The sequence below is a fragment of the Uranotaenia lowii genome, chromosome 2 (genome assembly GCF_029784155.1).
Source record: "Uranotaenia lowii strain MFRU-FL chromosome 2, ASM2978415v1, whole genome shotgun sequence".
Lineage (NCBI taxonomy): Eukaryota > Metazoa > Arthropoda > Insecta > Diptera > Culicidae > Uranotaenia > Uranotaenia lowii.
Genome location: NC_073692.1, coordinates 345,073,106 through 345,098,394, shown reverse-complemented (window position 1 = coordinate 345,098,394; position 25,289 = coordinate 345,073,106). Strand labels below are relative to the sequence as shown.

The 25,289-nt window shown below is 34.7% G+C and overlaps 2 protein-coding genes across 2 annotated transcripts in view; one reads left to right on the top strand and one right to left on the bottom strand.

The window, feature by feature from the left end:
* LOC129749464 (insulin-like growth factor-binding protein complex acid labile subunit) overlaps positions 1–25,289 on the top strand; it is an 835,561-nt gene that overhangs the window by 20,604 nt on the left and 789,668 nt on the right. The gene's annotated exons all lie outside the window — the stretch shown is intronic.
* LOC129743040 (uncharacterized) lies at positions 11,562–25,153 on the bottom strand. Its single transcript, XM_055734982.1, has 5 exons — positions 24,746–25,153; positions 16,605–16,816; positions 15,295–15,626; positions 14,100–15,207; positions 11,562–13,602 (listed from the first exon to the last, which is right to left on the bottom strand). Exons 1-5 carry the CDS (start codon positions 25,151–25,153, stop codon positions 11,562–11,564), a joined length of 4,101 nt encoding a protein of 1,366 aa, XP_055590957.1.

The window sequence follows — 25,289 nt, the reverse complement described above, 5'->3', positions numbered from 1 at the left end:
ACGACCTTGATTTATTTAAAAAGAGCTTTCAACACGAAGCTGGAGATTTACATGATTTGTTCCAGTTTCACTTGCATCACTTATATGCAAGTATCTTGAGACATAATGAAAAATTGGGCTTGTGATATAGCTCAGTTGGCAAGTCTGTTGTCTCCTGAGCCGATGTCCGCGAGTTCGAGCCCAAGAGTAAACATCGAACACAGTTGTACCGGATAGTTTTTCAATAACGATCCGCCAACTGTAACGTTGATAAAGTCGCGAATGCCAAAAAGATGGTAAAGCGACTATAATCGAAACAAAAAAAAAAAAATAATGAAAAATTAACTGTTTTGAAAATCGGAAGGAAGAAAACAAAGTGACATTTTACTAATACAAAATTTAGTAAAATAAGTAGAATTATTCATAATCAATCTTATACAGACCCCGTTCGATTTTGGCAACATGCCCGTACATTTTGTGTTGCCAAAATCGAATGTTGCCAAAATCGAACGGTTTTTTTTCTCAACTTTATTTCAATTTTTTTTTTACAAAATAGCTGTTATTATAATCAAACACGTTATTTTTGGATAATGTTCGACCATTAGTAGTAGATGAATTTTTCATCTTTTTGTCATTTTTAAGTACTTTGTAATTTTTTTTCAACTTTTGTTTTTATTGTTGCATTTTATCACCAAAAAGTAATGTTGTTTCTAAAAACCGTTCGATTTTGGCACATGTGCCAAAAACGGATGTTGCCAAAATCGAATATTGCCAAAATCGAATGTTGCCAAAAACGAACGGAGTCTGTATTCATAATAATTTGTTTATGAGCTACATTGTGCTGTGAAGTTTAATAAAATTTGCTGAAAGCGGTAGATTTTCTTCTTCAATGGCGACCGTTATAAATTTATAAAACAATATTTTCAGATAACGAATTATAAAGAATTTTTATTTTGTCTATTGTGAACATCATGCTACTTATCAAATTTATTGCAAGTTTTTCGAAGACAAAAGGACACTATTTGAAAAAAAATTTAATAGTTATTTTTGTAGCAATTGATGTTTGAGAAAATAATTTCCATTTGTTCTAGTGGGTTTTTTCAAGGATCTTTGTTTTCCGTTTTAAAGAGTGCGCATTTTACAAAGATAGAAATCAAATTATTTTAATGGCATTGCGGCGAGATAACCTCACTTTTTTTTGTAGCGACCAACCACACTTCTCCATACCAAAAGGCTCTATTGAGCCCCCTGGTAATGGACGCTACTGTTCTCAGCATGTCTGGCAGCATAAAACAACATTACTCATGCTGACAACTTAAAGTTTATAATCTAATACGGGAAATGCGGCGATACAGTAAACTAATTTACACTATAAATCTCAATGGAAAAAGATTTCCTTTTAAAAGATTCATGTTTAAGATTAAAAAAAATAAAATAAAAAATGATGTAAAAAGTAATACTTAAATTAAAGGAATAAGTTATGACTAAAAACTGACAAAAATAAACGCTACAATAGGGCGTTTGCACAGTGCATTAGTATAAGTAAGCCGTTGGGCAAACAAATGTGACAGCCCCATGTTAAATGAATACAAATCGACTAAAGAGAGATATTTTTTGAAGAATTAATGAAAACTATTGAAAACTTTCTTATGTACAACACATTTTTCGAAAGCTAGATAATTTTTTGACTTCTTTGTGATTTTTTTTTCTAATTTTGATTGAAGCTCTTTAACAAAACTGAAGACTTTCTACAGGATATGAGCGTTTTTAGTGAAAGCAGGACAAATATTGCTCAAATTTATTAATGAATTTCGTGACGAAAACTCTTAACATCATCTTCCTGGTTCTAAATTTTATATGATAGGCCCTAAAACGTGAACAAAGAATCCGCGGGGAACCGTTTAATGTGCTTTACAATGATGGTTGGCTTGTTTTTCATTTTTTGTTTTGCTTGGTTTCCCACTGATATCCAATAAAATAATCTCAGAACCATTTCCACTTGTTAGCAAATGATCCGAAATATACTTTTTGAATGTTTTTTTTAGAGAAATTGAGCATTCATTAAAGGGAAAACCAACATTTTGGTTGAATTTTGCTTTTTTCGCATATAAAAACCTTTAATGTGTGCCCAACAGACCTCTTGTATGTGTGTGTAGCAAACGCCCTATGCTACAAAAATACTCAAGGCTTACTTTGTTTGACTTGCTTTAAAGAATTTGTACTTGTAGAATAAGATAACATGATTTCAAATGTATTTGTTTAGAAAGCTTTAAACTTTCGGTAAGACCTTTGCTAGGCTCACTTACTGACTATGCAGAGGAGCCGAAGCAATCGCAGCTCCTCTTCACAGGCAGCCTAGTTTTAGAGGTTTATAAAAACGGATAAAAATTTAATTATTTGAAATAAATAAAAGATTTATTTGGTCAATATAGATTGATTTGAAAATTGTGAAATTTATTGATATGTTCCATTCATTCAAAATTATTAAATTTGTATTTCATAATTTCACCAGTTTTGCAGATATCTGAAATCTGGTCTCTGGAAGAATATTCTATTAAATAAAAATAGCATCACTAATTCAAAGACAAATTCATGACCAACACTTACCTTTTGCGTTTTTACCATTTCAAATGTCAATTACATTGTTAAATAGATGAACTTCCTTGCTTACGCTTTGTCGCAGACAAAAATGATATAATTTGAGAGTTTTGATTCCCCTTATTTTTTCATCGAAAAAATATAACAAAACTTCTCACCAAGATCAGAAATTGTACCTTTTTGATTGAGGTGGAATGTTTAAATGTTTAGCACGGCTTATTCAAAAATCGAATTTCAACGTTATAGACAAGAATTCTACCAATGCTTTTGGTGGGAAGGGGGGGGGGGAACTGGGTGATTACACACTCCTCCCCACCAAGCGGAGAAAATAGCTACAAAATACACAAAATCGCTTTAATTACTATTTTTTTTTAACTTTTTCTTGTCGACCCTTGACATTTCAAAACTTTAAACTTCGTGGGTATGTTTATCACAAAAAAAAGTTAAGTTCCATTGGGGTAATCAATATTCAATATTCAATAGGCGTTTTAGAAGCGTAGGACTTCTATTAGCAGTCTAACTTTCTAATCTTTCTTTTTACACTGTAACCATTATAAAATGTTAAACATATATTAAAATAGCAACTCATTTTTAGGTTGAAATTTTTTTAGAAGTTTTTTTTATGATAACATTTCACTTTTGTTTTAATAAAACTATATTGCATTTATTGCAAATAATTTGTCAGTTAAAAATATTGATAAATTAATCCATTTGTTGTCGATTTTTCCAATTCCACTTTTTAACGGTTTTGATATTATTTATTTTCTACGATAATTTTTTTCTTACATAAAACTGATCCAGAACGGTGGTAAGCTTTGATTCTAGCTATCAAAAGCTGTATTAGATCGAAAACACATGGGCCAACGTTTTCTAACGGAACCAAAATGATGTTTTTTTTTATCGAAAAATAGGCCCATTTCCAGTTTTCTCACGTTTTTCTGAAATGAAACTTTCGACAACTGCTCAACTAGTTAAATAGTGGCCATTAGTATGGAAAGTTAGATTTACGAAACTTGAAACATTTTGCAAAGAAATAAGTTAAAATAATGATTGGTTTTCATATAAGGCTGATTAAAGTGAAACCTGTTTAAAAGTGGGATTGGTTTTCAGAGGACTAATAAAATAATAAATGTTTTTCATGAAGATGGTATCAAATTTAAAACACACACTTACATAGGCATAAATATTGCCTGTTGAGCATGATTTAAACAGGAAATTGGAAATCTTTTAAGTGAAGGTATCAAATTTGTTTTTTTTTTTTTCGTGATAACTTTAAAAAAAAATATTTTAAACATCATGATAAACAGTCCGCATTTTAACAGTAAGCATCTCTGAACCCTCTTTTTTTCTTAATAACAAAATAATCAAACTTACCTAACAATGTCTATTAATATGATGCATTTAAATTTTAGAATCACATTTTTCCACATTTGTTTTGAAAGACGATCATCCAAAAGAAAAATATCAACTATTTCGAAACATAAATTTAATTTAAAATATTATGGGTTTATTAATTTAAGTACAATGATTTGATCGATTTGATTGATTGAAATTGGATCGATAGGAATATCCATAACTTTTTCTAACAAGGGCGTTTTTAAGTTTTTGATAAAAAAGATTTGAAATTTATTTAACACCTTTTTTGAAGAGCAAACATCATTTCGATTTTTAATTTCTTTGAAATATCATTGAATTCCCGTATTTTCGTAGAAATAAATTAAAAAAGATAGTTTTTGTAAATTTTTCTCAGAACTAAAAATAACTCTTAGTTGTCAGAAAAATTGGCCATCGATACAAATAATTTTTTATTTCATATTTCTGTAACGTTCAACAATTTAAAAAAAAAGTCCAAATAAATCAAATGCTTTTCCAACCTATTTTCAAATGTAAGCCTTGAATCTCATTTACGAGAGCTGAGATGAAGTAATTAATTAATGTGCTATCAAAAATTGATGCTTCATTTCATGATTATTTTAACTACACAAAGAAAAAAAACCAACATTTTTTCGTGGTACGAAGAAGCTTATTTTTAATTATATTAATAATAATATTCATTAATGACCCTTTGAAAGGCTTATTTTCAAGATTTATAAAGTTTTTATCGATCAGCATTTTTTTAAGATAATTTTTGAAAAAGGTAAACATTCATTGAATAAATTTTGCAAAATTGTAGAATATCTCAAAAATTTGAAAATAAAGTTTTTAACAAAATAATAAACTTTTCACCAGACTGTTAGTGATTTTGACTTATGAGAGAAAAGTTATTGAAGTCTTTTTTTCGTTATTTTCACAATTTTGACGACATTTCCAACAAGATAGAAATCAAATTGAATCTTTAATGTTTTTAAAACGATAAGTCAACAAATTTCGTAGTCTTCAAACAAGCTGATGAAAGAATTTAAATTTATCTAAATTTTTAGAAATTTTAAAATTTATTTTTTTAAAGCGATGTATCTGAGAAGCAAAATAATCTCGACAAGATCTGAATCCATTATTGAATGAAATTGGTTATTTCATGGATTAAAAATAAGCTTAAGGTTTTTCATGTAGGTTTATTAGTTTATCAGTTATCAAAGATCGAATTAAACTTGTTATGAGAAATTTAAAAAAAAATCCACACGCAATATCACCAAAATTAGTTTTTTTTGCTTAGGAATAAAATAAGCTTTTTCCCCGTGTTTTTTTTTCTTAAAATTGTTTAAAAAAATTGGGAATAATGTATCCCCCAAGGAGAAAAAAATCATTTAATTCATACATTCTTTTTTGCAAAAATTATTCCAACCGAAGGGGTAATATTTAATTTTATTCGTTTCCGACGAGAAAAATAAAAAGTCTAGAATGAGAGCTTGAAACTCAAGAGTAAATCAATAAAACATAAATTCCAAAATGTCCAGAGTTCAGAATCATATTTCATTATTTTATTGCAGAATAAAATTTGGATTTAAAAAAAATCGTTGACGACAATTCACAATGAGAAATCAATAACAGAATTGATAGAAACCAAACGATATTAATCAACAACAATTCAGAAAAATATAACAGAACCATTGTGCTGATATGAAGTTCATCAGAAAAACATAAATTTTAAACCTTTCTATATGTTTTCTGCTATTCAACAACAGGTGTTTTTACCATTTATGAAATTGCATTTATAAAAAGAGGTTTAAAAATAAACTTAACGGACTCCATTTGTTTTAACTTCCTGTTATACAACATACGAAAATCATTGAAAACTAATGTTTCACACATGATAAATAAAGATACGTAGATTTAAGTTTGTTTGTTATTTTCATCAACCTTTTTCAACGAGATGAGTCGGTGAAAACATTAAACAATTCATCGCGGTGATGAACCAGTCAATCAAGCTTGAAGTTGTCGAAAAAGTTTTGATTTCTTCTCGAATTTTGAAAAAGTTCTTTGAGATCAAATTGGTGGAAAAGAGACAGTGTGCAGCTCTTCCCCCTTTTTTTTAACGTTTTTTTTCACTCAATATTAAAACTGTTGATTTTGGTCAATTTTTGATAATTTGCTATTTCACCCCTTCCAAAAGCGAGCTTTACCATAGTTTTTTAAAAGGCAGTTGAATAAGAGAATAAAAAGAGTAAAAATTGAGAAAAAAGAGTAAAAAGTAGAATATGAGAGTGAAAATGGAATAAAATAAAGGTTTGCTTTAATTTGTTAAATAAAAATTCAAAAATTTTCACTACCTATATGTTAAAAGTTTATGAACAAAACACAATGTCTTTTGGAACGAAGAAAAATTTGAATCAAAGGAAAAAGAAAGCTACAATCACAATTGATCAATGGTTAATGTGATTGAAAATAATTTTTTGAAAATATTTTCTGAATATTATTTAAGTAAGTCGACTTATGCGAATTTTCCGAATTTAGTTTTCTAAAAGTTATTTATGTATTTGTTTTAATGACATTAAAAATTCGGGTTTTGGTCTGGTATTCAATATGAAACCAAAAAAAAATTGTTTGCCCAATATTTCTCCCTGAATCTGCCATTTTTCGATTTTAAGAAATAAAAAAAAAATCAACACTCTTCAGAGTTGATCGTGTAATAATTCCATTCATTACAGTTGTGGCTTAAAATGTTCAAAATAGTTTATCAACACTAATTTTGACCTGGATTTGGATGAATTATTATATTTTAAAGAAAAGCTGATGACTCTTTTTTCATAGGAAGACCCTAAATTATGGTCAATTTTTTACAGATACAGAACATAGAATTTTCTACTTAATTAATAATTTTCTGCTTAATTAAATTGTCCTGAACATTTAAATATTCAACAATCAAAGGCATAATTATCTTTTAACTATTTTTGGTCTTGATAAAATTAGCAGTTTTTTTTTAATTTAATTTTAATCACTGTAATAATACAAAAATAACCACAAGGACTCTTCACTCTTTTCTCTAAATTTATATAACTTTTGTATCTTCGAAACAACGTAAGCAGGAAATTTTTCTTTAAGACTATGTTATTTACAGCGGGACTAACGCAAAAGGTAAGACAAATGTTTTAACAGTTATGCGTATGAATTTGCCTTTGAATAAATAACTGAAAAGTTTAAATACATCTTTATTAAAATAAAAGGTTCTAGAGTAGGGTTGCCAGATTGTCCGTTTTTCCCGGGTTTTCCCAGATATTAAATACACAATTCGACAAAAGTCCAGCCCGGCCCGGATGTCAGGATTTCATTTAAAAAATCCTGGATCTTGCCCTGATTTATTCACTTAATTTGCCAAATTGAACAGAAACAAATGTGTTGTAAAAATAATCATTTTTGCGTCCAAAACGAAATTTGTTGAGCAAGTTTAATCGTGAGAAGGTTTTACAAAGCCTAAAATACGATTTAAAAACTGCTAATGGAAAAAAATGGTTTCATTTTTGATTTTTGTCGTCATTTTAAAATCAAATTCCCGAGTTTGGCAGGTTTTTAGATAAACTAGCCCGGATTTGTCCGGCCTGGTTACGTGCTGATTCAGGCAACTTTATTCTAGATCCTCCAGTTCATTATTTTAAAATTGGGCTAAAACTAAAGGAGAAAGTGTTATGGGTTTTGAATTCTGCAAAATATAGTGATGCTAATTTTCGATAAATAAAACTGTTCACATAATCATGTTCACATTTCCGAATCCCGGGTATATGCACATTTCATGAGAATAAGGAGTTCTAGCCATGAAGAAAAATATTATAAAACGCGCAATATTGAATCCGCATCATTTAATTCAGATAAGCGATATAGTAGAATGATGATGAATTTTCTCTCTAAGGTCTGCTTTTATTTTACTAGTAAAATATACCTACTTAATATTTCACTCAATTTTGAAGGATAAATTTTTAAAAAAATGCCAATATACTAAGCAAGACTTCAGATTATTAGTTGGATATTGAAAACAAAGATCCCAAAAAGAACATTTTATTTTTTAAAACTAATTTTGGTCTTTTACGGCAAAAGTTACTATGTTTTTGTACTTTTTCTTTTTGTTTGTTGAAATCAAATATTTTAACTGACAGTTATTTTTCAATCTTTTTTTTAAACATTTAAGGAATTTTGATTCTTTAAATCCTCATAATCAAAAATGGAAAAATCTTGAACAAGCATGAACCAAATTGTTGTGTATCTGTGTTTTTTGTTTGAATATGTAAACTGTAATTTGAAAAGTTTTTATATTTAAATCAGTTGAGTTGAGGGTTTAGATTATATGTCAATACCATCCCAGATGTGAAAATCCAGAAGAATTGTTATAGACGCTTTCATGAGGTCGATTTGCGTATAATATGTAGTCCTACCAAGAGAAACAGCATCGGTCTCTCCTCATTCATTACGAAAAATTTCCTATCACAAAAACTAAGCAAAAGTGACACACAGTCCTGTCATAAAAAAAAACCGAGCAATTCCCCAATCAAAATCCCAACAAATAATTGATGAAATCCAATTATTTTGCTGTGAAAGATGTGGGGGCGGCGGAAAAAAGCTCCAAAACCATCAGTGACAATGTCACTTTTTCTTACAGCTATTCTCTGCGTTCTTTTGAAGGCAGGGTGGGAGTGATGGCCACTTTCCCAATATATCAGCACCACTGTTTTTCTGCTGGCTGCCGGCTACATTTTAGTCCAGAACTGAGACTGGTCTGAAAGCTACCACCCCCTCGCAACAAAACCACCAGGTGGCGCAATCGGCTAGCCAAGGGTGGCCTTTTTGCCGGCTCTAGCTGCCCGAGAGCCATCATCAGGTTTTTTTCTTCTCATCAACCACCCGCCTCTAACTAATCCCACCATCAGCAGACGATTGTTGCTACCGAAAAGTTGGTTAAAGGAGAAATATTGTGTGCCGGGAGGAGGGCCTTTGATTTTGGTCTGAGTTCACCCTGGAAGTCTGCCGTTTGCCTTGGAGTTCTCGGATGAATGATGTGGGGGTAGAAAAATAAGGGTGAAGGTCGCCCAGACTCAATGATTCTGAAGAGGAAGGAAGTAAGCGAGGGTTTGGCCCGAGGAGGAAAATCTGTCAAAACAAGTTCTTTTGTTGGTCGATTCACGCTTCATCGCATTCCAGACTGGAAGCGCCTGGAGCTGGAATTGGTACTTTGTTGTTGGCCCCGGAACACGGAACTTGTGTGTGGACTAACATTTTTCCGGATCGCCAACGGGGGACTGCTACATATGCGGCGTCGCCGCGAGGAAAAGTGGGGCGGAGGGTTCAAGAAGTATAAACATCAGAAAACGAACAGAGAAAATCTTCCCGAAGGGTGAGGAAAAACTTTGACCGCGATGGATTTTGGTCTCATCTGGACCTTCGGCTGCGACGCTTTTGCTTGTTGTTGGAAAGAAGTTGAGAAAATGGTCTGTAATCTGCTAGCGACTTCGCCACCCAGCCAGCCATTAACCCTTTCCCGAGATGCCAGGAGCAGCATCAACAGCAGCTTTCAATGTGGTTTGCTAGTGTTATTCTTCTTCTTGTTGCTGTTGAAGGAAAGCGTTTCCGCTTCCGCTTTTTGTTTCAACTTCCGTTTTTCCTTTTGCCTTTGAATGCTTTCGAGCAGGGTGGGGAGAAAAGGGATAAGAGATTTAAGCTAACGTTTCACTCGGGGACTTAACTAGCTTTCCTGCTGCTGAAACCCAGGAAGGATGGTGTTGTGTATGATGAATAGGATAAGGATCAAGGTTCCAACCAGACCAGAATCTGGGACGAAAGAACATCTGGAATTTAGGTGTATCTTGTCACTTTTATTTGATTATATCGGTGAAGTTCGTAGCTCTGTGCGAGAAGATATGGGTGGTGAATTGAAGTGTACGAAGCATCGTGAAAACTTAATTAAAATACTTTTTTCTATGATGTGGAATATCGGTTTTTGTAAATTTGTTTGAAAAGTGTTGGCTATCACGTTTCTCTTCCATTATGTTCAATTATTCATTTATTTCAAAATGATATAGGCGGGAAACAGACGTAACGTGGTTTCATTTTTTTTAAGAATACCGCAGATCTCGCAGATTTCATGTTTTTTGTACCTAGTTTTTTTTATTACGTTTGTTCTAAACTGTATTAAAATTTATTAATCTAATCTTTGATTTCCTCGGTCATATACCATAAATAAGAGGATACGAAAAATAATGTCTATATTTATGGCACAATTCATAACTCTTTGGCTTCCATCTCTAATCTGTAGATATATCGAACATTTATTTAAAAACTATCACTTTTATATTTGAAAAGAGAGCAGATCATTTATTTCAAGTTTTTCTAGTAGCTATGCATTTATACCAAACTTCTCCAAAAAATGAATTTTTTAACAACCTAGACAACCAGAAGTCATATTTTATTTTACAGATTATACCGTATAGAATGTTATTTAAACTCATTTTCGTATATCTGCACCTATCATGTGAGGCCCATATATATTCTTTATCGTATTTAAATACATTGCATGATTCTATTACGACAATACAATTGAGATCAAGAATATGTGTGCTAATGTACCTATATAGCCTCCAAAATGATACGTATACACTGATTTTGCTGCATTATATACGATATGTTTACACGTATGTATATTTGCACGTATATTTTTGTTGCTAATTCGAAATATCCACCAAATGGTTGTCTGGAAAATTTTACGATTAAACCTTGCTCAGTTTTAGTTCTTTTTAAAAAAAAAGCAACATTACAAAGGGTCATTCTAATTGACTGTTTTTAAAAAAAATAAGCTTTCTCTTGCAGTTGACAGTTTGTGATAATGTTTGAGAACTTTTTTTTCTTATTTCATCGCTTATTGTTTGCAGATTAATGTTTTCAGATCGCTATAACTCTACGTTTTTTTAATTTCATTAATGGAACAATAAATTTTTTCTCACAATCATCATAATTTGGCTTGTGATATAGCTCAGTTGGCAAGTCTGTTGTCTCCTGAGCCGATGTCCTCGAGTTCGAGCCCAAGAATAAACATCGAACACAATTGTACCGGATAAGTTTTTCAATAACACTCCGCCAACTGCAACGTTGATAAAGTCGCGAATGCCATAATGATGGTAAAACGACTATAATCGAAACAAAAAAAAAATCATAATTTCTACAATTTTTAAGTTTATGTTTTTCAGACTGTATCGTCAGGAAATAGATCACGGTCACAACTTAAAGGAAACTTCACTTCACTTGGATTTAGTCCAATAAATAATAACTTTATTTTAAGGAAAACTTTAGACTACAATTTTTATTCTAAATTCACTTTATATTCAACGTGGCTAGGTGACCGGTTTGTTCGACGGTTGGTAGAGAAGAGAAAAAGGAATCAAAAATGCTCTATCATTGTAGGCGGGAAAACAGATTTTTCCTGACAGGAGGGAAATTACAGTTGAAGAGATGGATTCTAAATTTAACTCTAAAATGTTGTGCGCTAATTTAAATCTTGTACGTTACATAGAACCGGCCACCTGAAATGTTACATTTCAATTCATTCTTATAACTATCACTGTATAAATTCATTCATCAATTTTATCCTTGAAGTCGGTTGCATCGTCGCTCGATGAAAACTCTTCTTCGAATGGTAGCGGACATATCATGGCTACCGAACGCTTGAAGTTTCCAGCTGCAGTGCGAATCGTCACAACTCGCGTGATTCCGTCTTCTCCAGGATGAAGTGTTTCGATGCGGGCCAACGGCCATCGTACAGGCGGCAGCAATTGGTCACGAAGAATAACTATTTGACCAACCTTCAGGGTAACCTTTTTCGGGTCCGTAGTCGTGTAGCGATGCAATTCCACCAGATATTCGTTGGTCCAACGATTCCAGAAGTGTTGAGTCCTTTGTTGGATCAGTTCGTACCTCCCAAGTCGATTTATAGGAACCTCCTTGTAGTCAGGATCAGGCAGAGTCATCATTGGAGCTCCTATCAGGAAATGTCCTGGTGTCAAAGCCTCAAAATCGTTCGGATCATCAGATAGAGGGCACAGTGGTCGGGAATTCATACATGCCTCTATCTGAGCCAGCGTCGTTACCAGGTCTTCGTAATAGAGCGAAGAGCTGCCCACTTGTCGTAGAAGGTGTTTCTTGGCGACCTTAACCGCAGCCTCCCAAAGTCCGCCAAAGTTGGGAGCTCTGGGCGGTATCAAATGCCAAACAATCCTAACTGCAGCGAGACTACTTTGAATGTTTTCGACGTCAGCACGGTTGTGGAACATTTTAAATAAAGCATTTAATTCGGATTTTGCTCCACAGAAATTCGTCGCATTATCAGAGTAAATGTGCTGAGGATAACCACGACGAGACATAAATCTGCGTAAGGCTGCCAAAAATGCGTCGGTGGTTAAGTTTCCCACTAATTCTATATGCACCGCCTTGGTGCGGAAACATACGAATAAAGCTACGTAGCCTTTTGTTGGACCAGCTCGACGGTTTGGAGATTTGATAAAGACTGGTCCACAGTAGTCAATACCAGCAGCGAGAAACGGACGACCAGGGGTAATGCGAGGGGATGGTAATTGACCAACGGGTTGGTTTATTGGTTGGGGATCGACGCGGGCGCATCGAAAACAAGATCTTAGAACACTCCTTACTGCTCTCCTTCCATTTATCGGCCAATACTCAGATCGAATTGTGGCCAATGTGAGTGAGATCCCTCCGTGGACTAATCTTCGATGATAACTCATTATCAGTAACCGGCTGAAGTGGTGGAAACCAGGTAGAAGTATGGGGTGTTTTTTCTCGAACGGTTCTCGAGAGTTCTTGAGCCGGCCACCCACTCGAACAATGCCAGAAGGGTCGAGGAATGGGTTGAGTAACTTGAGGCTGGATTTATTGGATACAAATTCTCCCTTTTTCAGACGGCGTATCTCTTCATCGTAACACTCATGTTGTACAATTGCTATCAGTGCAAATTTGGCCCTCTCCAACTCTTGCACAAATAATGATAATGATTCGGATCGGGTTTTCTCTCTGGTGAGTTGGGCAAATCGGAAACAATAAGCAATAACTCGGACCATGCGATGATAAGAGGAAAATCGGGTAATTATTGGGCTAGGTGGTGGTGAAGCTTGGGCAACCAGAGTAGTCAGTTTTCGTTCTAGAAGTTGATCGGACAAGTCGGGCATGGAGAAACTTTGTGATGGCCAGTTTTCTTCTCCCTGCTGCAACCAGGACGGTCCCTTTGTCCAAAGATCGCTTGTTAAAAGTTGATCGACCGAAACTCCTCGGGACACCAAATCTGCAGGATTACTTGAACCAGGAACGTGATACCAATTCGAGCCATGGGAGAGTTGTTGGATTTCTGCTACTCGGTTAGCAATAAACGTTTTCCAATTGCTAGCGGGAGATCTAATCCAGTGGAGGACAACCATCGAATCGGACCAGAATCTTGACGAGGAAATATTTAGTTTAAGGGCATCGTGAACTTTCTTGTGTAGTTTAGCAGCATCGTATGCAGCACATAGCTCGAGTCGGGGGATACTTCTTTTCTGAAGAGGAGCTACCCTAGATTTAGCTGCTAGTAACGAAACTTTCACCTCTCCATTAGGTCCGATTGATCTGCCGTAAACGCAGGCACCATAGGCAGTTTCTGATGCATCAGCGAAGCTATGCAGCTCAATATTTTGGTCAAAAATGCATGTCGATCAATTCTTAAATTTGATAAAAAAGGCAATTCTTCCAAATATCTAGTCCAGGAATTTTGTAATTCAAGAGGCACTTCATCATCCCAGTCTAAAGACAAAGTCCATATTTGTTGTAGCATAACCTTTGCGCGAACTACTATAGGAGCAACAAATCCGAGAGGGTCGTATAATCGAGCGATATTAGAGAGCATGTTCCGTTTTGTGATGGGCTCTTCGTTCATTTGAGGGCCAAAATCAAATCTAAATTTGTCAGTCAGCGGTTCCCAAGATATTCCCAAAATTTTAATTGTTTCTTCCGGATCAAATTTGCGGAAGGTATGGGTAGCAAGATTTTCCGGCGCAATCCCTTCTAAGACTTGATTTGCATTAGAGCACCATTTTCGCAGTGGAAAACCTCCTCTCGATGTTAACTCATCCATTTCTATACGCAGCTGTTTGGCCTGTGTGTCGGTCGCTGCCCCACTGATGAAATCGTCCATATACATGTCTTCAACGAGGGCTCGAGCAGCAAGTGGAAATGAGTGGCCTTCGTCGTCTGCGAGTTGCTTGAGAGTCCGGGTGGCAAGGAAGGAAGATGGGGCTAGACCATATGTAACAGTGGTCAACTCAAATTTGGATATGGGTTCTTGTTTATCAAAACGCCACACGATTCTTTGGAGAGCTCGGTCTTCGGGGTGGATATCAATCTGCCGATACATCTTCTCAATATCAGCGAGAAGGGCAATCTTGTGTTTCCGAAATCGAATTAGTAGGCAAATGAGCTCGTCTTGGAGCACAGGTCCAACCAAGAGCGTATCATTTAGAGAAAACCCTGTGTTTGTCTTAGCTGAAGCATCAAATACGCAGCGAAGTTTTGTCGTCGTACTTGATTCTTTCATTACAGCGTGATGCGGAAGATAGAAAGTAGTTGGTGGATCAACATCGTCAGACTCTAATTTGCGCATGTGGCCCAAATGCAGAAATTCCTTCAGAAATGTGTGGTATTTAAGTTTGAGGTCAACATTCCGATCAAGTTTTCTTTCAAGGTTCAAAAAACGACGAGTAGCATTTCCAAATGAATTGCCTAACATTTTAGAAATGCCTTCCTTTTTGGGATATTTAACGACATAGCGTCCCGAATCATTTCTGGTAACCGTGTCGCTGTAGAATTTTTCACAGTATTGTTGAGCTGGAGACAAAATTACTGAATCCAGACTTTCAATTTTCCAAAATTGTTGGAGGGTCTGATCAATAGATTCGAGGGTTGAAATGTGGCATGTAATATTGGGATTTTCTTCTTGCGATGTCGATTTTCCTGAGACTAACCAACCAAATACAGTCTCTACTAACACCGCGGATGGACTTCCGAGTTCAATCCGGCCACCTTTCAGGAACGAGTAAAAATATTCGGCTCCGATAACCAAATCGACCTTCTGCCTTACATTGAAGTTGGGATCTGCGAGATCAACATTGTTTGGGATCTTCCACGAGGTCTTCGGAGTAGTGGTGGATGGGAGATGAGATGTTAGATTGCGTAAAACTATACAGTCCAATGGGAACGAGAAATAATTGAATCTGGATTTGACTGTAGTTGAAACAGAACAAACTGCTCGAATTTGGGACTCACCGACACCGAATATGGGGCTATCGATGGGGGTTTTGGGTAACCGAAGTTTGTTGCTCAGTTGTTCACTCATAATATTACATTGGGAGCCCGAATCCAAAAGCGCGCGCGCAAAGTGCAAATCGCCATTTCCATCTAGTACGTGAACTACCACCGTGGATAAGAGAACGTCTGCTGCTTGGGAAATTCCGACCGAGTTCAGGGATACTGTTGCAGTTTGGCCACTAGAAGTTGGAGGAGATTGGATGCTGCTATTTGTGTTCGGTGTTCCAGGTGATTCGAATCCGGGGTGCAATAGTGAATGGTGTCGCTTTCGACAAATACGACATGTGTATCTGGACGTGCATTTACGTGCAAAGTGATCATTGCGGAAACAGTTGCTGCAAATTTTCTTTTCGTTGACCAAATTCAGTCGATCAGAAAGTGACATTTTTTCAAAAACTGGACATTGGAAGAGTGCGTGATACTGTTTGCATGCTAAACAACCTGCATGAAAACCATCCGTACTAGCATAAGTGTTGATCCGTGAATTTGGTATGTGTTTTTGCCTTTTATCTACCGAAATAAATTTTGCCTTTTTATCAACTGTTTGTTCTGAGTTAATCGACAAAGATTCGAGTGTCCGAATTTTCCGAGTGAGAAATTCAATAAGAATTGTGTAAGTGGGTTCCTCCCCGCCCGATACGAATTCCTCCCAATCTCTTTGCGTCTGGTCATCAACTCGTGAACAAAGTAATTGGACCAACAAACTACTCCAGGATTCCGTAGGTTCATCAAGTTGTTTTAGAATTTTAACATGACGCTGAAACTCTTCTACCACGGCTCGAAGATTTCCAGCATTCTTTCCGAAAGTTTTAGATTGCCCAGTGATTGCTTGCAAATGCTTTTTCTTGAGCAAATATTTATTGGAATACCGATTAACAAGCGATTCCCAAGCCACGACATAGTTGTTGGCACTGATAGTGAGTGATTCGATAAGTTGCAGTGCATCCCCTTTCAAGGCAGACCGTAAGTATTGAAACTTTTGAATGTTAGGAATCTCAGCTGATGTGTGAATGAGGGAAATGAATGAGTCATGAAAGGTCAGCCAATCATTCAAGTCGCCATCAAAGCTTGGAAGCGAAATCGTTGGAAGTCTCATATTAGAAACATGGGGAATTGGTTGCATGGGAAAAGAATTTTGGGGATCAACAACCGACACAGGGAGCTTCGACACCAAACCACCTTTAACCCGAAAATATTGTTCCTCTACCTTTGCCCGTACAACAGAGTTTGCCGAAATAAATTGTGGGGAATCATCCATTTCTTCATACTCGCCTTGAATTTCCTCGAAGGTTTCCATGAGTTTGTCCAACTTGTCCAGACGTAGTTTAACCTCGTGAATATCTCGGTTTTCATCGTAACGCTTCAGGAAGTCCTCAACACGATTGATGGCATCTAGTAGGTTCTTCCGCTTCAGTTCCTTTTTGAGGAGTTTCTTCTCGGTGGTGCTCATGATGATACGTGTTACAATCCGGATCTGTGCCTGTCCAAAGAAAGGCCTTGTATTTATATAAGCAGGAACAAGCGGGAAACCAGTTGAACTGAAGTAGCCTCCAGCGTTCGACAACAGTTGGGCAATCCAATTAAGGTTAAGTTTGATTTTGGGCTATAGGATTTCAGGTTTTCTACCGACGGCAACGGTACAGCTTCTCTACGGAGGATGGAGCCATAACGAATGATGTTCCCGAAGGTGAACCAGGTAATTGAACCTCCGGATATCCCGATCCCGATATCTTCCGGCAGTTGCCACGTGGAAACAACGAAGTTGAGTTTTGGTCTAAAATTTCCAAAAAAACGACCCAGGAAGTACCGCACTAATTTCGGAACGGTTTTGGAAAGGTACTCACATGTACTCTTTGGAAATTATGCCTTGTATTATTCAATAAATCCGGATTCCAGGGATTGGTCCCACGGGTAGGGTTAGGTTCGACCGATGACGTGAAGTTTCACAAGTGTCCAAGTTTCCGTGATCCTGGTCACGGCACCAATTATGTATCGTCAGGAAATAGATTACGGTCACAACTTAAAGGAAACTTCACTTCACTTGGATTTAGTCCAATAAATAATAACTTTATTTTAAGGAAAACTTTAGACTACAATTTTTATTCTAAATTTACTTTATATTCAACGTGGCTAGGTGACCGGTTTGTTCGACGGTTGGTAGAGAAGAGAAAAAGGAATCAAAAATGCTCTATCATTGTAGGCGGGAAAACAGATTTTTCCTGACAGGAGGGAAATTACAGTTGAAGAGATGGATTCTAAATTTAACTCTAAAATGTTGTGCGCTAATTTAAATCTTGTACGTTACACAGACATTTTCTCAACACGTTTAGGAATCCTTGGAAAAAATCATTAAAAATATGAAGTTCATAATAAAAAATCAATTTGAATTTCTATCTGAACCAAGACAGCTTGAAGAAGTAAATCTACCATTTAATTTCAAAATCAATTTTCCAATCTACTAACCCACTTAATCAGAAGTAAGCCATAAAAGTTCAGAATCAGAATGAGAATATTTTTTTTAATACGACAACAGCCTTAAACTGTTCATAAAATCACATATTTATTTTCAAAATAATAGGAACTATACACTACCTTGGCAATTCAATTTAGTTTAAAAGTAAGAAAAATGTAAAAAAAATTGAGAGTAGGAAGAAAAAAAATGATATCTAAGTGTAAGAAAATAATCAAAACTATCCATTTAGGAAATTATCATAAGAATAATTAATTGACGTACAGTTGAGGTAATTGCATCATTAAGTAAATGAGATAATATGAATCTTGAATTCTTCCACCCGATTTTAAATTGGCTTGCCCTTGCCATATTTTTATTTGTTTTTTAAAATCGAAATTTAATTTGATTTTAAGTTCAAGTTAACTGATTTAGTACTAAAGTTTCTGAAATAATTTATTCTTTGCGGTTTTAGCTTCAGCTTTGCAGTGACATAACTTAAGTCACCATGTTGAGTGTTGAATATTCAATCGGTGATTCTTGTTAAAGTGCTTTGAAATTTTTCGAGTCATTTGAGAATTACTTTTTTCTTAATTTGTTCAAACTGAGAAACTGAAAAAAAAAACTAACTTATTTCGAGAACACTCTTCTTTGCTTGTAATGCAAAGAACTTTAATCGATGAGAGCAGACTTTGAAGCCTAAATCGATACCAAATTATAACCAAAGTCAAGTGTCAACATCAAATCGATGGCATCATTTGCTGTTAGTTCATTTACGATAGCTTAGCTTAGCTTAGCCTGATTAACTACTAGCCTGATTAACTACTCACCTTAAATCATTGGACTGGAAATGATTCGAAAATAATAGTTAAAAAAAATTAATGCTGTGATAATATTAAACATTTTTAACCTAAACTCTAGATTGAATTTTAACACAAAAATTTTATTACAGACATTTCGAATTCTATGATAGCTGGCATGGCTCAGTAGAACGAAGTAGAACGAAGTAAAACGAATCCCACATCGCCAATTGTTGCTACTCTGTGATTGACCAAGGCCATCAATTTTGATCAAAGATTAAACGGAATGGTGCCTGGGATTGGCAAACCATTCAAAGTGCCAAAAACAAATGCTCTCTCTTTAAACATCAATAACGGCGCCGGCCTCGTCCTAGTAGTCAGTTGATAGAAGAAAATGAAAGAAGAAAAGGGGTTGAAAGAAAAATAATGTATGCTTTAGGACCGAGGTCACTTCTGCATCCTCGGAAATCAATTAAGGTTAGATGAGTGGGTAAAATAATTTGATCAGGAAACACTTTTGACTAGGTTGATTTATATTTTACATCTTATGTTTTACGATCCTTTTATTTCCTAGTGATTGCATTTCAGTTAAAAAAAAAAAATAAAAATTTCTAAATTATTTTCCATTTCATCGCTCTTTGTCTAAAAACTCATAAAAAAATCTGCAAATCATTCATATTACTTTAGTTTCTTTTCAAAATAACAAAAATCAGTTATTTTTCTCTTGTATGTGTATTTGATGTTAGTTGTTTCACGATAGCAAAATTAGGATCAATACGGATTTAACAACGGAAAAATTGAAATCTAGCTACGGCCAAAATGAAGCAACAACAGTAAATAACGATTAAACCGTTAAATTGAGAAATGAGATCGATAGCAAAATGAAGCGACCCTGAGGTTTTTTACACGAAATTGAAAGCACATTAACACATTAAGGATCGCGAAGAAATCTAAGTCGGAAAACACCGATACTCTATATCTCAGAAAAATCTGGTCCATCTGGTTTCTTTCATCTAAATGTCCTCATGTTTTTGAGCCAATTATTTTCAATCAGATCTTCTTCAAATATGGGTCTCTTGCCTATCCAAGATTTCAAGAGTTTGAATTATTTTCAGCTCGTTCATGAAACATTGGATGATTTTCAAAATATTAGCACTTACTGGAAGGACATTAGATCACATGTCGCTTCTAGGGTGTTTATCAGAAGAGAATAAATTCCAGTAAAATCTGGGACAACCCATGTCGAAACAGGTGCCAAGTAATTTGAAATTGCTGAATTGATGCCGAGTAGATAAAAGTCAAAATTAAGCAATATATTCAAAAAGTTGTTAATAAAATGAATGATTCTGAAACTTTAGCAACCATACTTTCTACCACAACTCTCCCCGATTTTATGAAGAATTTGTGAAAAAATAGGGCAATTTTGAACAAAACCAACACAGAAATTTTATTTTACTTTTACGTGTCACTGCAACCTTCAAAATAAATCACCTTTAATTAACAAAAACTGTTATTTTAAATCGTTTTCCTTGAAAGTTAACGAAGATGCATTTAATATTACAGCATATGTCCTGTAAAAAAGTTGTACACTGTCACTTAATCATGTTTTCGATCTGTAAAATTCCGGTTAAATGTCTTGTTCCTTTTTGTTACAGGACATATGCGTAATTCTATAGGAAATGATTTTTGTTGTGTAGACATTATTCAAAAGCATACAAGAGGAAAGTGATATAAAATCAATTGATATTAAAATTTTTCATCGAATCACATTAGCAGCACTCAAATCGTATCTAAGGATTTATCCAAAACAGAGGCTCATTTTTTAATAAACTCTGAAATTCATTTTTGGACACAAAAACTGAAACTTTTAAGAACAATTTGAGTTTTTTATATTTGGCAAATACTAAGATACGTCTATTGGCTTTACACGAAGATCCACATTTTAATAGTTGTAACTTTACATTTCTAAAATGGATCAAAAATTACACCCAGAAAAATGCTCATATTTCATAAGTTTCTCTGGCGCAATCAGAAAAACAACATTGAAATACAAAAGATTGTTTTATGAAGCGAATGAATTCTGGGATGAACGCATGTTTCAATGAGAGGTTTCCGCTTTCAATAATAGGGTCTTATGGAATCAGAATTCTTTAACTGAGCTGAACTGAAAAGTTAACCAGAAAATTTAATTTAGTTTACATATATTTAAACGATTTCAAGAGAAAATTCTAACCAAACTTACTATTAAAAAGATCACAATTAAATTTCACTTAAGGAAAACTTGAAACCTTACCGATAGTTCTTTGATATACTTTCAAAAAACTGATGAAATGAATGAATGTGTTCATCATATTTCCACAATGCTGTTTCTTCTATTCTTCATTTGAAGGTCTTATGAAAACTGAAAGAATTTCATAAGACTCCCATGAAAAAGAATTTTACACTCTTAAAAGCGGTTAATTTGACACAACTTAAGAAAATCACAATAAGAATTTGCCTGAGTGCAGTTTCGCCCATTTGTATTTTATCATTTATGCGAATAGATTTTGTGAAATGTTCTCTATCTTAGAGCATGAAATTCACTATACCTACTCAACTTCCATAACTAAAAAGGATTATGAAAAACAACGAAAACTTCAACAGAAGACTAAAAATATCGAAAACTTATGTCCATCAGTGTACATCCAGACTAACCGTTAACGCGATTTATTCACATTTGGCAAATTCCTTACAAGTTGGTTTAAAATACGGGCATAAACAACTAAACTTTGCCTATTTTCTCTTCCTCAATATAACAAATGAATTTGGTGTTACTTGAAGTGATGCTTATCGCTCCGATGTTAAACTCAAAATTTAGTACTGATATGGCTAAAAACAGTGGTATAGTTATAGCTGCCCCAACCGAGGGTTTGATTCGTACTCAAAATTATGTTCGACAACCGAACTCAAACTAGCTCTTCTTTTAACGGAATCAGAAGTTAAACTCAAAACTATTCTTATTGTTTATATTCGAGAAATTTTCTTTAAACCTTTCCTTTTCTAATACCAGATATTTTAATCCCCCATAAATTTGAAATCTGAATTTCATTTGGTAGCGTGTATTTTAAGTATTTTTAATGTTTATTTTTGGTATTCTGAACTGTTTCTGAAAAGAAGTTATCTTAAACTCACGATATCTGTTTTGAATTCTCTCAAACCTAAATTTGAGCTTTATATTTGAACCGTATAAACCGCATTTGAGTGAAAAAACTGATGAACTGTCATTTTTAGGGACTCAAAATAAATTTTGACCAAGGTTCAAAACATAGTTTAATTTTTCAATTTTTCCTCCTTGCGATGGTTTAAAACGGAATTCGAGCTGTGATTTCAGAAGAGTAGAAAACTTCCACTAAAGTGCTGTTTTGAACCAAAAAAAAACATAATTTTGAGTTCAACAAACGGAGCGTGTGGTGTTTTTTTTTAAATGCCGTCAGTTATGCAGTTATGCGATAGGTTTTTTTGCTTAAAAAAAAGATTCCACTGTCCAACATTTCACGCAGCGAAAAGTAGTACCATTGAGATAAAAAAAATACATCTTTGATTCAAAAACCTCGTGTACATTGAAACAAAATCCATTTTCCCTGATTCAAGTAAATTTTATATTGAACCGATTTTTTTTTTCATTAAACCAATGTTCCAAATTTTTGAATCAAAGTATTTAATTTGAATTCAAAGAATTTTTCGTTGGACTCAGAATCAATGTGGAAATTCATTGATTAGGATGAATTTTCTTTTGAATCAAAGTATTTTTTCGTCAAACAGTCGACACATCTTCATTAGCTTCTGTTTGGGGAACGGGACGGTGAGAAGCTTTTCCGCGCAACAGCCAGACAGCACAGGAATCACAAGATCCGGCGTAGGAAAGTCTTGACAGCTTTAAGAGGGCAAACGGTAGTGGACACCAAGGTAGGTCTTTCAAAATCAATTTAATTTCAAATAAACCAACCTACAAACTTTTTCAGGGCAACCATTCATCCAACTCCCTTCCGATCCGGTCCAAGGAGAAATGAGTTGTTCGAATTGAACTGTCGCCAACAAACATCGTTCAGTAAGTACTTTCCATGAAATTTTAAATTTTTATTGTTAGTATTATTTAGCATAATATCGTTTTTTTGTGAGCTTCATAACAAGAGAAGCATTTTTGTCATAAATTTGTATTAAATATGTGCGCTTTGTAAAAATTTCATATGTTCATTTTGTTCTCCTCTTTATTTACAGATGTACCGGTTCAAAACTCTAATTATAGGAAAATGGATAATGTAAATAAATAAAATGTTTTAAACCATAATTGATTTCTTTTCATTTCCAATAGGACGAAAATGTATATGTAGTACTAGAATTTTTAGGAACAAAAAGTAGAATTGAAGAACAAATGCTTTTAAATTGAAACCCAAATACCGTTGGAATAAACGAAAAGTTCATAAAATTAAACGAAAAGGCTTTTGAATCCAAAGCATTTTGTTTTTTGAAACAAAGAAAATGTTTTGATTCAAAGGAAAGCATTTCTTCGAAACAAAAGAAAATGCATTTGAAACGAAGAAATTTTTAATTGTCCCAAAATCAAAGGAAAAAATCCTTTGTTTTTGCGGCACTTTCCTTTGAAACTAATTTCTATTTTTCTGCGTGTTGAACCAGAAAGCTGCTTTAACCCTAATACGCTCTTTAGTGTCATGTGAATATGACACTATTGGAAGTTTTGCGGATTGTAAAACAATTGGTACGGGGATCCTCAATGAATTCTTGAAATCTTTCATTATGCATCATTACTTTTTTTCTAGATGCATCCTGTAAGCCCAGGAAAAAACTTTCTAATCAGACCTTTAGTGTCAATTTGACACTCCTTGCTCTAAACCGCTATATCTCTCTTGATCGATATTTACAAATGTTATAGTTTTGGAAACCTTGTAACGTAACTCAAATATGTCCTGCTGTCATTTTTAAACTACAACACTCCAATTTTCTGTTATTCTAAGTCTAGGAAAAAAAAATCCGATAAAACATACTCCGGAAAACTGTATTTTTCAATCAATGTACCAAAACTGTCAAAACTTTTTAAGTCTAACCAGATAAATTATTTAAAAAAAATATTTCAAAGTTGACCTTATTTGGCACACTTCTGCATCTTTAGTTTGTTAAAATACGAAACACAAAATTTTTGACGAATTTCCAAAATTAGCTGGTTTTCGAACTTTTTGTCAATTTGCCATTTTTCCAGATTTTTTTTCACTTTGCACTGAATTTTGAGTATACTTAATCAAGAATTTCGTAATAATATTTGAGTTACATTGCGAGACTTTGAAAGCTATAAATTTGGTAAAAATTTGTTGGGAAACAAGAGAGGAGTGTCAAATTGAAACTCCAGGGACTGTAGCGGATAATAATTTTAGGGACCCCTCATTCGTCCCTAAACAAATAAAGGAAAAGAAAAAGGAAAACACTTGAGCACGGTATGCGAATAACAGTTTAATTAAATTCTATCTTCTTGAATTTGCATCCCTGTTTTGTGTTGGTGTTTTATACCCTCAACTATGGCACCATGAAACACTTTCCAACTTCAATGGCTTCTAAAACCTTTTTTTTGGTATAGAATAATGAAAGTTAATATAAAGTTTGTAGGTGATATCATTAAGCCAATCCGTCATACTGGGTAAAGTTTTTTAGGGCATCGAAATATATTAAAATTTGTAGATCTGCATATTGCTATTTTTTTTTTTAATTATCTATGCGAATCAAAAATTTTATAAAATTATTTCACGATGTGAGAAACTGTGAGAAACATCATTTTGTTATCGTTAGACTTTATTTTTGATGTTCTCTAGTTTCCATTTCAATTTTCTTTCAATAACCTTTTGGACCCAGCTGGAAAGGTTCAAATGTGGCCCCTTTCATCAACTCCCCCGTACAAATGCTACTTCACAACTAAGTCCCGCACCCTTTTCGATACTGCTCTTCATAAATAAACCCGAAATTGAAACTGAAGAGAGGCCCGGCAACAAGTTTATAAATCGCCTCATCCCGACCGAACTAGCTCGACCCTATTGGATAAGGTCAATCGACCTTATACGTATCGGACTAAATCGGAACCAATCGATGACCGACGAGCTGGATTTGGTTTTCTCACACTTCCCTTGTGTGCCTGATGGAAGTTGAAACGGAATTGCGGGTGAGGCCAAACGCTCCGGTTGCGGTTGATGGTCTCTTTTCTATCCATTTCAATCAGTCCCAAAATATAGGCGATGGGTTCCCTTCTTTTAGATTCAAACGGAGGAAAAGGATGAACGGGAATGCGGTAACCGAAATTGAAAACCACATAGAATCCCAATGTCCAGTTTTGCTCGGGCGTGAAACGAGCCCGATTTGGCCAACTGGGTCCTTGACGACGACCAACGAGGATGCTGCTTCTGCTTCTTTTAGGCCTACTCCAGAACGGATCGTCCTTTTGTTGTGGTTTTCCAGGATGCTTCCGGTTGGGGTTTGGGGAGAAAATTTTAATTAGATCTGGAGCCCGGGGTTTGGATCCTCTTGGCATGTTGTCCTGGGTCAAGCATCGGGTTTTGTGTGAATTTTCTTCAAATTGGTTAAGGCGATACAGTGATTTTCCGGACTAATTGAGAAAGGCAGCCTGTTGGATGCTCGCTCTATCGTTGAACCTGTCAACGAAGATT